This window comes from Halichoeres trimaculatus, unplaced genomic scaffold (assembly GCF_033239565.1).
Source record: "Halichoeres trimaculatus isolate MK-OKI-2021-1 unplaced genomic scaffold, fHalTri1.1 fHalTri1_scaffold_21, whole genome shotgun sequence".
In the NCBI taxonomy this organism is placed as follows: Eukaryota; Metazoa; Chordata; class Actinopteri; order Labriformes; family Labridae; genus Halichoeres; species Halichoeres trimaculatus.
In genome coordinates, this window is record NW_027437199.1 from 6,696,928 (window position 1) to 6,711,786 (window position 14,859).

A 14,859-nucleotide genomic window follows, 5' to 3' on the forward strand; every position below is an offset into this window, starting at 1 on the left:
GACCCTTAGCGCCCTGTTGGCTGCACGGCAGACTGGTGTTGATTCAATTTACCTAGATCTGTGCGGCGGACAGTGGGGTTAGGAGTGACGGAAGAAGCTAAGTGGCGGCTAGAGAGCAGAGACTTTCTTCGTCTTTGATGTGTTTTTTTTTTGTCAGAAGTGGTCGAGCGGATGTGGCACAAAAGCCTTTTGTTGGTCCAGGGGTCATTCAATATTAAAGATCAAGTAGCTCTCTTTGATGCTGGAGAGATGGTGTGAGCCCAAAGCAGGGCTGACCTGGGAACTGAAACCCAATAAAAGATAATCACAGTAGGAATGTACAGGTTCTGTAAACTAAATTAGATGTAACATCCCTAACCAGTTCACAGCTGAGACATTTCATTAATGGAGCTCATATGTTGTATCTGAGCTGTAGTTCAGCTGTAGTTCAGTCTGCCTCCACAATCTGAAGCTGCTGCTCTAAAGCTCTACCACCTGGATGTAAACAGTCACAGATAATATCATCTTGTAGTGTACTGTTGTTTGTCAGTATGTTGATTGATAAATGGATATAAAGTTGAGTGAAACATAACCACTCCACCAGAGACATGAGGAACCAGCTTTAACATGAGATCGCTAACCTGAAAGAAAGAGTGAAGGCTGTTTGAAGGCACTGAGTTCGTTTTTTTTTTAATATGTTTTTTTGGCTCTGTAAAATAAAAAACATTGAAAAAGTGTCACGCAAAGACACCTTGCACACTGAATCTGATATGTTTGTTTTTTCTGTTAATTGCAAAAATACACAGTGTGAGAAAAATAGAATCATCAAGCAAACGATCCTGAGCAGGGTTGACACATTCATATTCTAAACATTGCCCAAATTAAAAGAAAATGTGTTGAAAATTGTGATGTTTCACCGCAAAAATCTAAAATCTTATGAAATGTTTTCTCCTATTTTAAGTAAAAATTGTCTTGTTATACTTTATATGAGCCACATTCACTTTATCAGTCCAGAAAAATGTCTTATTTCAAGTAATTTAAAGACAGAAATGAGGTCTGAATTGCTTGTAACAAGTAAAAAAAAAATCAGCTGATGGAATAAGAAAAAAAAATGCTAAAAAATTTGCTTGGTGCTGGAATGTGTTGATACAAGTAACTTTTCTCTTGTTCATTTGGCAGACTGAAAAATCCCTGACTTAACAGGGGATGGTGTGTCAATTTCAATCAGTGGAAATTATTAAAGATGGACATTTTTTGTAAATAGAAACTGTAAATACTTGGAACTTGAGATAACAGTTGGCTCTGCAGACATAGCATATTTCTATCATTAGTTATCCTGTATGTAGTTTTAGATTCTTCAGATGAACGTAATACTTTTGTTTTAAGACAGTATTTTTCACATCTTGTTTTAGCAGTAGCCTCTTAAAATCTGTCTGGCTCAAAAGAAGAGCAGCTCCTGAGTTGAATGTTGCAAGAAACCGAGCAGCTAGCCTGTCATTAAGCCCTTTTGACTGTCAGTAGTTTGAGTGCAGAGGAGATTTCAGTGCTCACTTTTTTTCTGTTCTGATTAACCAGGAAGAGCCACCACCACAATGAAACCTCAGGTTTTTCTCTCTCTGTGAGGAGCAGAACTGACTGATCAAATAGACAGTTTTACAGCAAAGCTTCCAGCGGTAAACAACGCCCTCATAGTTCGTGTTTGGGATGTCCGTACAAGGAGTGGTTTGTTGTCATGCTGCAGTGTAAAAATTAGAGATGCACAGTGGCTGGAAAGTATGTGGGATCTTTATGAGAGAGGCAACTGTAGTTTTGGACCGCCTGCGACTGAGGTTTGAGGGTTTGAGAGTTTGAGGGTTTGGGGCCAAGTGACGAGTTGGTGTGACTGTTCTTCCTGTTTGTTGGGAGACAGCAGCATTGAGGTTGAAGATGGTTTGTTTAAAATAGAGATGTGATGAAGAAACTATTGTTGAGACTAAAAACAGAACTATGGTGAATGAGACCCCTCTGCCCTCTGTGACTGTAAAGACAACGCTGTCAAAATGAAAAAAGTAGAATGGAGCAACTACATGAGGTTACCTTAACCCTATTCTTTTAGAAAACATCCAAAACTTTGAGGAACAGGTGTGAATGGCTCTAATCTTGTGGAAGTGTGGATTTTAACTTCAGGGGTTGTCAACCTCACTATTCTAGGGAATTAATTAAAGCAATTTCAAATGTCATCGGAAGCTCTGCAGTGGTTTAAACCCTCAGGGGGGAGCAACAATGTGTTTGGGTTAATTGGGTGAAGTCTCTGCTTAATAAAAGTATAGGAGTACCACAAGGATCTGTTCTTGGTCCACTGTTATTTTCACATCACCAAAATGCTGCCCAGGCACTAATTGCCAGATGTATGCTGAAGATACTGTAATTCATGTTTCCGATTAAACAGCTAGCTTAGCAGGTAAGCAGCTAACAGAGACATTACACAATGTTTCCAAATGGCTCAAATTATCGCTTCTTACTATTAATGTTAACCTTTTTTTAATCTTTAACCTATTAGCCACATTTAGAGACACTGCCAACATCATCTTTTGGTGACATCACAACATTACACTAATTTAAATAAAAAAAAACCCCAACGTGTTTAAGTTGAATAACACTAATAACAAACGACTAATAGAGAACTCATAACAAAAACAGCCAAATTTCCTGACCAAGTTCACTTATTATAAATATCAGGTGTTACTTATCCCTAATAGCAAGGAGAAGCTTGGGTCTTAAGAGGTCAAGTAATTTGTTGTTATGTGCTTTTCTATATGAAATAATTCTGTAAATGCAGAGGATGTAGTTAATAAACATAGACTGTATATAGAGTGGACAGTGCAGCTCAACAGAAAGTACTGTGAGGGATTCCTGGTTGACAAAAATAATCTCTTTTTTGTTTTTTGAGAGTCTAATCACTTTTTGACTCTACCTCCCAACATATTTTACAATCCCCGTAAAAAATATACAAGAACATCAGCTGTCAATCATCGTTAATCTTGATGTAAAACCTCATTTTTAACCTCTTATAACTAATGAAAATGAAACTTTTACAAGGCAGCCAAATAATATCTTCAAATCACCACAACAATAAGAGAAGCATTTCTACGAGGTGTTTTAATTTTTTAAAGTTTGACCACAGCCCATCTGGAATGACTGGGGTGATAGATTTATTTGACCTATACTACAGGCAGCCACCAGGGGGGAGCAGTCTTTGTGGCGACCTCACTTTAGCCGAGCCGTGCAAGATGACACCCTTTTTTTACCGTCTCTGGTAGGGAAGTAGTCAAAGAAGTTTTCCTTCAAAGCCTCCTGTGAACAGGTGTTGAAAACTAGCATGATTGCTAAAACACTTAAACAGTGCATCTGGTTTGTTCAGTGTATCTGTAATGTCCATGTCAGATAAAGTCTTGTTATAACAAACCAACCTTGGAGTCTTCCATGTAAATCAGCCTTCATCGATCGCCCTGTACCACAAGGCAAGAAATGAAGTCCATGCTAATTAGGCTTCGAGGACAACCTGCTCCGTGGTTGTCAGGGGCAGCCGGTCGGAGGACCCTGATAAATACTAAAGCAGGGGCTCAAACCGCCTCCTGGCAATTAATCACTTCACGCAAGATGGAGTGGGTTTCATCACGGAGGCTTGACTCCCAACCTGGTGCCAAATACCAGTGGTCTTTGTCCAGACAATGCTCAGAGCTGTTCAGATTCAGGTCTGGATGGTTGCACTTAACCAACACATAAGTGCACTCACACATATTACCCGAGGGAAAGACTTCATCCCAGCAACTCACAGGCCCCTGCAGAGATAAATAATGGCTTTTGGCTGAATGGTACGGCCATCCTCGTTCCTCCAGGGACTGTCCTGATGGTGTACAGTAATGACTCGTGGTGTATACAAATGTCAGAGGGGAAGTTAAGGTGTCGTTCAGTGCATGGAGACCACCCAGGAGGTCTTGCGGCGGCTGACAGAGTCGTCTGATTGTCTGTCCAAGAGACATACCCAGCATTCCCAGGCTGCTCTCAAAGTGCAGACAGCATGCACAGACTTACTGTACTGCAACTACTTGTCATGGAGAGAAGCCAGGGTTGGCTCACAGAGCATGGATTTCATATTGACTGCATCTCATTAATTTTCCAATTGTTGTCTGTCGCTGATCATGGAAATCCAGACATCTGTTATGGGAATCATATGGCTGAGCTGAATTCCAGAGCTCCTATGCATGCCTTCTCTCGCTTGGGCTTCCCAAAGCAGCCGCTGCATCTAAATATGACATGTGAGCGCACAGTGTATTTTCTCCCCCTTGGTGAGGCGTGTGTGCGTGTGTGTTTGAGCAGAGTACTGTTATCCAGCCCCGGTTTCATTGCATGGTTGACCTGTTAAGATGTTGGCTAATATTCCCTGTAGGAGCCGAAACTTGAGATGACAACCTGTCCATCATCTAGCTCAGGCAGCCAGCTAGTTTGCGTTCCCAATGCTCCAATTAGCACTGGCCTCCCCTTTACATGTCACCAGCAGCCGGTCTTTAGCTAAGAGCTGACCCACTGGTCGTCTTAGCTATGACCTCTCACCTGCCAACACCAGGAACCTGTAGTTACAGCTCAACCCGAGAGGACTGTAAATCTCTGGGACTTGACTCTCTGGGAGCAAGGAGACATGGGTCAGTGGACTCTCAGAGTTGAAGTGTTACCTGGTGATGAAGGACTGTCAGAGGACAACTTAAGATCTGACCAGGAGGGACTCGTAACTGACTTCTTCATGGTTCAAACTCAGGCTCAACTTCTCAAATAACATGATGTTAGTGGAGATCAAGAGGTTGTGTCCGTGGTGTTAAGAGACGGTAAAATCATACCGTTCACAGGCACCTGTTGAAACTTTTACCAACTGAAAGCTTTCTTTGATCTTTAGATTTTTGATAATCTATTTTTTTGGTCAGATCATTCAATGTTTTTTTTTTTTTTTGTTTTTTTATGGAAACCTTTCAATGCTTCCGCCAAGGAGGTTGTGTTTTTGGGAGAGTTGTTTGTCTGTTTGTTCGTCTGTGAACAACATAACTCAAAAAGTAACAAACGGACCTTGATGAAATTTTCAGGAAATGTTCAAAATGGGATACAGAAGAAGCGATTAAATTTTGGAGGTGATCTAGATCAATGTCTGGATCCAGGACTTTCTTAAAGGATTCTTTATCATTGTGAGATAGGGCCATTTTCACCATATGTGTATATAACTCCACCATAAATGGTCGGATTGCTTTGCAAAACAATACAAGACAAGGTCACCATAATTTCTGACAGATGTAAAAGTACGATCCAGATCCTGGCAATATTCTGAATACTAAGATCTGGAATATGAAATATGTATTGGGTCATCATGATTTTCAACACTGTCAGGAAACAAATTATCGTACAAATCTGCAACTAACACCATATTGTAGCAGACAGTCTGCTGAAAGGGAGTATAACATTAAAGTAGGACTAAAGCGTTCTGTTCAGCATATCTTTTTTTTTTAAAATATTGAAACCTGTCAAAACTAATATTTTAAAATAATTTATGCTTTTTCCATCTTGGAATAAGTTGGGTCTAACCCTAATGCTAATGCTAACCCCAATCAAAGCTGAGCTGATGTAAAAGCTCTGACATGAAACTCTGAACAAGCCAACCTGCTTTTATAATCAAACCCCGACTTAAAACCGAAGGATTTCCCAGCTGACCCTGCCGCTCAGTCTCTTTCCCTCTCTTATTGATGGTTATTGATCATCTTTCAACATGTTGCACATGGGGAATGCTAAAACATTCATCTGAGCAAAGCAAGGTCAGACACAGGAATGGCTAAACACAGATGGACGGGTGGAGAAAGGCAGACTGACAGAGAGGCTGTCAAACATCCAAGATGCTGTAAGCCCCGAGGCAGAGCAGGCTGGAGCCTGACGGACTCACTGAAACGTTCAGGATCTAGACAATTATACGACAACGAAGGACAGGGGTCCAGAGCAGAAACACACGAAGGACGGTTCTCTGCTAACTATGTACCAGTATTAAAGCTTGAACAGCACACACACACTTTGGTAACCACTTGCTATTTGCAGCATGTCTCTGTGTGTCCTTGTTGACAGTTCTGACAGGCCTGTAAAGAACTCCATAATCATGTAGCATCGCTAATTTCACTTTACATGCCTGATTATGTTTACCAGAGGAAAGTTTAGAGGCTCATGTTCTGGTTTGATTCAAAATAGAGACAGGAGGTCCTTTCTACAGCTCCTGGTGAATACTAAGTGCTGTTTATTGAGTGATGTTGAAGGTCAGACGGTGTTGTTGTCGTTAACTGGTTACTTGCTGACATTTTGACCTCTGGTTGGCCCTAAAGGTGACTCTGTCACTCATCAGGTGAAAGATATTCCTAGAAAATCTTTATAAAAGATTGAACACAGAGCAAAAGAAGTATCAGTATGACTTTCTGTGACTTGGTTCATCTTAGGGTTTAATCTGAGACGTCATAGGAGGTGAGTGATTCCACAATTAGGGGTACAAAATTATGTGCTTTTTTTGATTCATATTCTATTTGATTGCAAATGATACACCCGGAACGTACTTAATTCATTAGTTGGCAAGCTTAAGCCCTGATGAATTCTAATGCATTTAAGTTACAAAATAAATTTAGGAGCATAATTTTGTCAACTGTGTTGTGGCCAAAGTTGTGACTATTTTTTTCCCAACATAAATCCATATTATACTGAATTTAAAGTTATTTAACATTTCTATGTCAGACTACACTCCCTAGAAATGTCCTTCATCATTTATATCACAGTTTAGCCAAAATTTAAAAGAATAATGGCACAAAAATCACATGTAACATGGTCAACATTTTCTCCATTTTTTGGCCCTTGTGCTAACTGCAGACCTTGAGCTTGGCACCACTTGGCATTTTCTTCACAGTTTGGTCTTTTTAACATTTTAAGTAAGAATGCCAGAAAATGTTGATAACACAGTTGATGAACAGTTAATGCGCCCCATGTACAGACAATCATTTTGATGAAATATTGATGAGAAGGAGTTAAAATATGCAACTCTTTCCTCATGGTTCCCACCAAAAAGGATGTGACTTCACTTCAATTGATTTAAGACGTGACTTTGGAGCAAACCATAGCTGATTTATAGTAGAGTTTGAAGCAGATATTTATTTGCAGTCAAAGTGAAAATATTGGCGTAAAACATTTTGAACAATACAAACTCCAACGCTTAACTGCATTCAAATGCCTTCAAGTGAATGTTTATTAAACAGCTCACAAATAGCCAAAGTTTTCTACAGTAAATAAAATTTTCCAAAATTTCTTTGTAATTGCAATAAAACTGGACAGAATTGAGTTTGTGCTGCCTTTTACAGGCATGTAATGCAGTTCAATTAAATTTCTGTTTGGTTTTATATGACTGATTTTAAATGACCATCTAGGGCTTCCATAGTAAAGAAAGGGAGAAATTCTGTGCAGAGAAGCATCAGAGTCAAAACAACATAATTTTGTGGGTTTCAAAATGGGTTTCTTATCGGCTGTCGGATGAAAAAAAAAGGCTGATGCCGATATGCCCCAATTTACCAAATATCGAACCGGATAATCAGTCTATCCCTAGTTTATAGGCCTTTTCTCAATGGGTAGCACAGTTGACGCTGATTTCTGGGACACACAAAAGATCAATGATTTTATCCATATGAATTATTAAAATGGGTTTTAAAACACCTTAGTCATGTTTAATTGATTAGTTTGAACAAATAATACTGAAAATAATATTCACAAACATGTATTGTGTTAATCTTCAGGAGCGAACTTGAGATTTAAGAAATCAGACAGCATAAAAATTGCACATTACAACACATGATTTGCATTTTTTGCTAAATAATTGATGGAACCTGTTAACTTTCTGTATTAAATCAAAGTGACATATCACCCAAATGACCCACTGTAAAATTGGCCATCGCTTGAAATTAATACTTCAGAATCACACAGGTACAGTGCCCAACAGGACGATCCAGGAGGACTTATTCTAAAGGAATCTGGAGCATGTTGGGATTTCTGTAAATCTTGATATAGATCTGGTTTTCTGCTCATCCTGGTCCCTGCTAAGAGCGAGCTTCTCAAATTTATTTCCTTACTCAACAACCACATGGCTTCCCAGCCACATGGTTTTAACAATGAGTCAGCCTGAAGCGTGGCCTCTAAATGGAATCAGGCCCAGGAAGGAATGCACCTCAGGGCTCTTACCATGAACAAACACTCTTTTTGTCTGACGCTGATGTACGTGTTCGTCTGCAAACCCTCACCATCACATAAACACCCTCAACGGACCAACATCTACCTGCTGTCAGAGAAGTGTATCTCTGTTGTATGAATGTTAGGGCAGCGAGGTGTTTGTGACGGAGGAGCATCTGGTGTGAAATCATTCCTGATAGTTTTTTCTGTGTTCAGTTATCCAATCTGTCAGCTTAAAGGAAGATTAAATATTTATTAACAGTGACTTATGTTGTCTGGAAATGTGGCAGACGTCAGAAAAACCTTCTAAAATATTTTCCATGGAAAACATTTTTACCGACTGATGTGACCATTTAAAGAAATACAGAGGAGTTTTTTTTTTCTTTTTTCAAGCAAAGTTCCGATTTGTAAAAGAAGAAATCAGGAAAGAAAATAGAGGTAATGGCTTGTCCACAGGGGGCGCCAAAGTCAAGACAAACACAAATAAGATATACCCAAACAAACCAACGTGTGATCACATGAAATAAGTTAGTTCTGCACAATATGTCATAACTAGCAAAAGAAATTCAAAGTAAAGAATTAAACAACAGTTTTTAAGTTTTGGTTCAAATAGGGACCATGTTTTTAACCAGGTTGCTCCAAAAATGTTAAATGTCTGTCAAAAAATGGGGAATTTTAAAGGAGGACTCTTGATTTTAAAGTTTGCAAAATATATAAAATTAAAACAGTCAACCCTGTTAAAGATTAAATGTAAATACAGACACCAGAAGCTAACTCTGCTAATGCTAACTAAACCAAGAAAAAAGTGATGATTCATCTGTTTTCCGGCCACCTAAGACAAAACTAGGACTGAAATGTGATTGATTTCGGGACATCAAGAAAAATGTTTATTAAAACTTTATCATGTTTTTGAATTATGTTACATTATTCTTATCTTATATAAAGACATAATTTTATTCATCACATTAAACAGATTTAAAGAGTCTAACTGCTCTGGTGAGAAAGATAAAACTTGTTTGTTGGGGCCTTCATTGATAATAAACTAGATTTTTTTCTTTGAAATCTTCACAAAATCTCTGCTGCAAACAGAGATCAGCACATGTAAACCTTTCCAAACTCTCTCTTATATTTTATTTTAAACCATTTAACCCTCATTTTCTGCCACAAAATGCATGATTAAAGAAGCAGACATTTCAAACGTACCGAGGTAATCTTGTGGTATCAAACCAGGAACCTGTGAATAGTTTGTGGTACAGACGGAGTCTGCTCTTAATTAGCCGAGGCACGGAGGAGAAAGGCACCACTTGAAAGTTTATTATTTGGGTTAGCAGCGTTTTCACTGTTTATTATGCGGTTTTAATTGTGGTCTGGCCGTGTTTGCCTGAGGAACTCGAGTAAGCAGAGCGAGGGAGACTGGAATGTCAGAGACAGCAACTTCACGGCGGGACGCGAGGCCGAGCTGAGAGTCCCGTGAACCTGCCGTCCCCCTGGATTAGATTTCAGCAGAGATATGACAGGAAGGGGGTGGGGGAACACTAGAGTCCAGATCTTGATCCACCTCGAGAAGAAAAGTCATTTGTTTATTGTCTTTAGTTATTTTATTCCAGCTTGTGAAGGTTAACAGTTCTTCACATCTGGAGGCAGAGTGAGTCAGACTACAGGACGAACCTTTAGGCCACCCAGCAGGTGCCAAACCACCTGCTCCTTTCCCCCCCTCCAGGACACCACTGGCCCAGTCTTCTCCCATGACTCTTCATTCATCTTTCTTTCTGCTTTGGCTGGAGCCTGAACTCCCTCAATTCCTTACAGTTCCAAGTGCTATGGGAGGAATAAGCCTCAGGGGCCAAATCTGGAAATTTATCCTCCTAATGTTCAGAAGTTTAAAATTCCAGTGCTCAATCAGAACAGAAAAAGTTGATCTAAACCTAACGAATCATAAAGCCTCCAACTGTGACCGTGTCTACGATCGCAGCAGTGGCGCAGACAGCACCTTTCATGGCTCAATTGATGACAAACATGTGCTGAAGTGCCCTCTTGAAAACCAAAACATGCCCTAAAGTGCCCTCTTTGAAGCCAAGAGCCCTCTGCTGAAGTGTCATTTTGGGGTCCAAAATGTGTGCTAAAGTGCCTTCTTTTGGCTAAAACTTGCGCAAAGTGCCCTATTTGGGGCCAAAAGATATGCTAAAGTGCCCTCCTGGGACCTAAAATGTGAGTTACAGTGCCCTCTTTTGAGCCACAATTTGTGCAAAGCGCACTATTTGGAGCCAAAACATGTGCTAAGGTGACTGCTTTGGGCCAGAGGTCTGCTAAAGTGCTCTTTTAGGATTCAAAAAGAACACTGAAGTCCCCCATTTTGGGCCAAAATACACTCTCAGGTGCACTCTTGGAAGCTAAAAAGCAGTGCCCCAAAACGCCCCCTCTGCCCTTCCAATGGCAAGAATACAGTGAGAAACTCACATCACGTATTACCCAGATTCTGGCAGCAGGGGGACAGACGGCCCCTTTGTGGCTCAAATAATGAAAAACCAGGTCTAAAGAGCCCTCTTCAGAGCCAAAATGTGCCCTAAAGTCTTCTATTTTGGTCAAAATTCATGCTAAAGTGGCCTTGTGGGAGACAAAACTTGCACAAAGTGCTCTATTTTGAAGCAAAAATGCACACTAAAGTGCCCTTTATGGTGGCAAAAACAGCGCTAAAGTGCCATATTTTGACCAAAGTGCCCTTTTTTGAGCTAAAACTTGCACATAACACACGTTAAGGTGCCTGCTTTGGGCCAAAAGTGTGCTTAAGTCCCCTTTTAGAAACCAAAACACACTTAAGTGCCCTCTTCAGGCAGAAATGCACGCTAAGGTGCACTCTAGGGAGCCCAGAAACTCACAGAAGTGCCCCGCTTGGAGTCAAACGCCCTCTCTGCCCTTCTAATGACAAAACACACAAAATTGTCCTCTTCGATGAAAAAAAACCTTTTCCTTTTTTTTTATTATTTCTTTTTGCCTTTGTCCTTAAACAGGCTGTGCAGGCCACTGACTCTGACTCATCAGACTGCATGTTATAAAACCAGAGGGACAGGAAAGAGTGATGACGGGACAGGACAGGATATGAAAAGGCCTATAAAGGTGTGTTTTTGTCTTGTATTCATCGTCATCATCAAGGCTGGAAATGCCAAATTCATCTGCTCACACAGAAACACTCTGCAGGTTGGGTTAGTTATGTGAAATGGAAAAACAATCACTGAAACCTGAGAGTGCACCGGGCAAACAGAGACAGAGAAATAAAAGTGAGCATAGAAGGAAAGAATGAGACCAAATTGGGCAAAGACCTGGCACAGGGTGAGGGTGAGTGTTAGTGAGGCGGCTTTAGGGATGGAAAGAGACGTTCACCTGCTTCACTCCCACTCTAAGACTTTATTAACCAGCTGCAGAAACTCTCTGAGAGACAGCCTCAGCTGCTCTGGAAGTGAAAGGTGATCAAACATCTCCCTCAGAGAAAACTATCCAGCCACAGAGCAAACAGTTACTGCACCACTCCTGGACACATGGGGACTCGATCGTCATCCTATCCAACTTGCACGAGCTACACACTCCAAGGCTGGGCACCAAAAATACATCAAATAGTCAGTGTCAAAGAAAATTAAAAGCAGCAAGAGAATCCAAACTGAAGGCAGCCACAATGCCCAGAGGTCTGCAGCATGGCGTGATTAAAGTTTAACCAGGAACAGATTCAGAGGAGCTCTTCCAGGCTGTGCCACCTCCTGCGCAGATCTGACTTTTACTGACAAAACAGGACAACAAATCCACAAGAATCACCCAAAAACTGAGGTGTGTATTTAACCAACTATGAAGAAAAACCTGTAATCATAACCCAACAGTTATTTACAACGCTGCACCCACTCAGCTTGCTTTCATTACCAAGCATTTGTCTGACATCTGCACTGCGTACACGGCATCATTGCAGCCTCATAACAACCCCAGAGAAACACAACATCAGGAAAGGAGCCAAGTCATCGGCAAGCATTCACTTCACAGGGGCGCACGCTTGATCCTGTTTTTCTTACCCTCAAAGGGAAGGAAGACTCTCGGCAGAGGCTGGGGGAGGCTGGAGACGCCGCTGGAGAGAAGACAGAGAGCCAGGAGGGAAAACACCACAGCTGACACCAGAGGTGGCCTGGCTAGCCCCTCCGGCCTGCCCATGACTGCAGGAGTCAGGAGGATAACCAGTGTTCACGACCTGTGGAGGAGATCAGAAACAAAAGTCAACTTTTCCCTCTAATTCTGAAAATTCTGAAAATTAGCCCCCGAAATGAAACAAAAAACGTACACACATCATCGACTAATGTTTAAAAGCATCAAAGGATGTCACATCATGGACAGCATGATATTTGACCCTGTATGTATGTTATCATATTTTAACTATTCAAAAGAGCAGGTTAGTGTGTTTTGTCCCCAAGAGGTCACATAAACAGAGTTTTGGGCCCCAAGAGGGCACTTAATTGACATTATGGCTCCCAAGAGGTCACTATGGCTTGTGTGTTTTAGCTTCCAACGGGACACTTTAGATTGCGTCTTGGCCCCAGAGGGGCATTTCACTGGCATTTGGGCGTCCCAGGAGGACAGTTTAGTGTGCATTTTTGCTCACACCCCTAAAAAGCACTTCAGCGTCTGTTTTGGCCCCCAAGAGGCCATTTTAGCATGCATTCAGGCCCAAAAGAGGACACTTTTAAGTGTGTTTTGGCCCCAAAAGGGTACTTTAGCATACATTTTGGCCCCCAAGATGACACTTAAGTGTGCACTTTGGGCCCAAAGAGGTCCTTTTGAGTATGCCTGACCCCAAAAAGGTCCCTTTATTGGCCTTTTGGTGTCCTAAGAGGTCACAGTAGTGTCTTTTGGCCCCCAAGAGGGCACTGTATTGGAGTTTTGGCCTGCCAGGAGGGCATTTTCGTTTCCGTTTTGGCCCCAAAGAAGTTACGTTAACAGAGTTTTAGCCCCAAAGAAGGCACTTTTGAGTACGCTTTGACTCCAAAGAGGGCTCTTCATTGGTCACTTGGCTTCCCAGGAGAGCACTATAGTGTCCGTTTTGGCCCCCAGGAGGTCATGTTAACAGAGTTTTGGGGCCCAAGAGGGCACTTTATTTGCATTATGGCCCCCAAAAAGGCACTTAAGCGAGCATCATAGCCACAATGAGGGCACTACATTGGTGTTCTGGCCCCCAAGAGGTCAGTTGAACAGTTTTAGCCCCAAAAAGGGCACTTTTGAGTATGTTTTGAGCCCAAAGTGGGCACTTTATTGGCCTTTAGTCTCCCAGGAGGGCACTTTAATGTTTGTTTTGGCCCCCAAGAGGTCATGTTACTATAGCTTTGGGCCCCAAGAGGGCATGTTTAAAAAGTTTTGGGGGCAAGGAGGTCATGTTAAGAAAGTTTTTGGCCCCCAAAAGGGCACTTTATCTACATTTTAGCCCCCAAGAGGGCACTTTAGCATGCATCTCAGCCACAATGAGGGCACTTTATTGGTGTTTTGGCCTCACAGGAGGTCACATAGAGTGCATTTTTGCTCAGGCCCAGAGAGGGTGTAGATTTTGGCCCCCAAGAGGACACTTTGGCATGTTTTTGGTTCAGGCCCCCAAAATGGCACTTTAGCGTGCATTTTGGCCCTTAGTTGGGCACTCAAGCACCACCTCTGGTCACACCACTGTTTATCAGTTTCCAGGATTAAATAGTTGAATAAAACTGAATGCAGACATGTCAGTAAAGTCCTGCAGCTTAGAGAAAGCTTGCTATGTACCTCTCTTAAATATGGATGAGTTAAATCTGCACAAAAGAGCTAGTGGAGAAACTCTCCCTCAGCCTCCTGTTGTTCCTCTTCCATCGGAGGACCAGAGCAGCTACATAATTGATGGCAGCAGGTACTGTACCGCCTGCGGGACGCTTTCTCCTCCCATGCAGAACTCATCTTGTGGAGAAATGCTGTTTAAAGCAGCAACAGTGGCTCTTACACTACAGTCACACAGAAAAAAAAACCCACGAGGTGAAAACAGTGTCCGTGCTACGTGCACAAAGAAAACATCTGAGCGAAGGGTTGAATCTCAGCTCTCATGGCTTATAGATGTGCAATAAAAAATTGATATGTGAGAGACAGCAGAGCTGCGTGATTGCTCTAAAAATTTCAGTCTGGGGTGTAGTGTACAAATAGGTTGAGAAATGGGTGTGTGTGGTGGAGAGAAGTATGTGGCTGGGTGGAATTGGATAGTTCAGGTGCACACGGATAACAGATGGGAAACTGCAGAGGAATGAGCTCTCTCTGGCTGCACTGGAGAGAAATAAAACAGCACGGGGCCCCGGCTGCTACGACGCAGCTCCTTTCCTGCTGCATCACACACACACAAGCACACACAAACACACTCACACACACACTAGAGCTTCAGCTGGGGCGTCTCCAACAACATCACTCTCAAGACAGATGGCTCCTTTGACCTGATCCAGAGGCTAAGACCTGTTCTGGTCTGACCTTACCCAAATCACAAACCCTAACCATTTATAGTTTACAAAAATACTAAAATTTAAAAGTTAATCGATCAGTCAGAGTTCAGCTTGACCAAGTCAGGTCTCAATCCTAAATGTTTTTGCA

General features: G+C 41.7%; 1 protein-coding gene across 1 annotated transcript in view; it reads right to left on the reverse strand.

The window, feature by feature from the left end:
- Nucleotides 1-14,859, reverse strand: part of sema3c (sema domain, immunoglobulin domain (Ig), short basic domain, secreted, (semaphorin) 3C) — a 47,158-nt gene that overhangs the window by 29,483 nt on the left and 2,816 nt on the right. The window contains exon 2 of the mRNA XM_074698209.1: nt 12,294-12,466. Within this exon, the coding sequence (XP_074554310.1) occupies nt 12,294-12,429 (136 nt within the window). The 5' untranslated portion in view covers nt 12,430-12,466. The remainder of the gene's footprint in view (nt 1-12,293; nt 12,467-14,859) is intronic.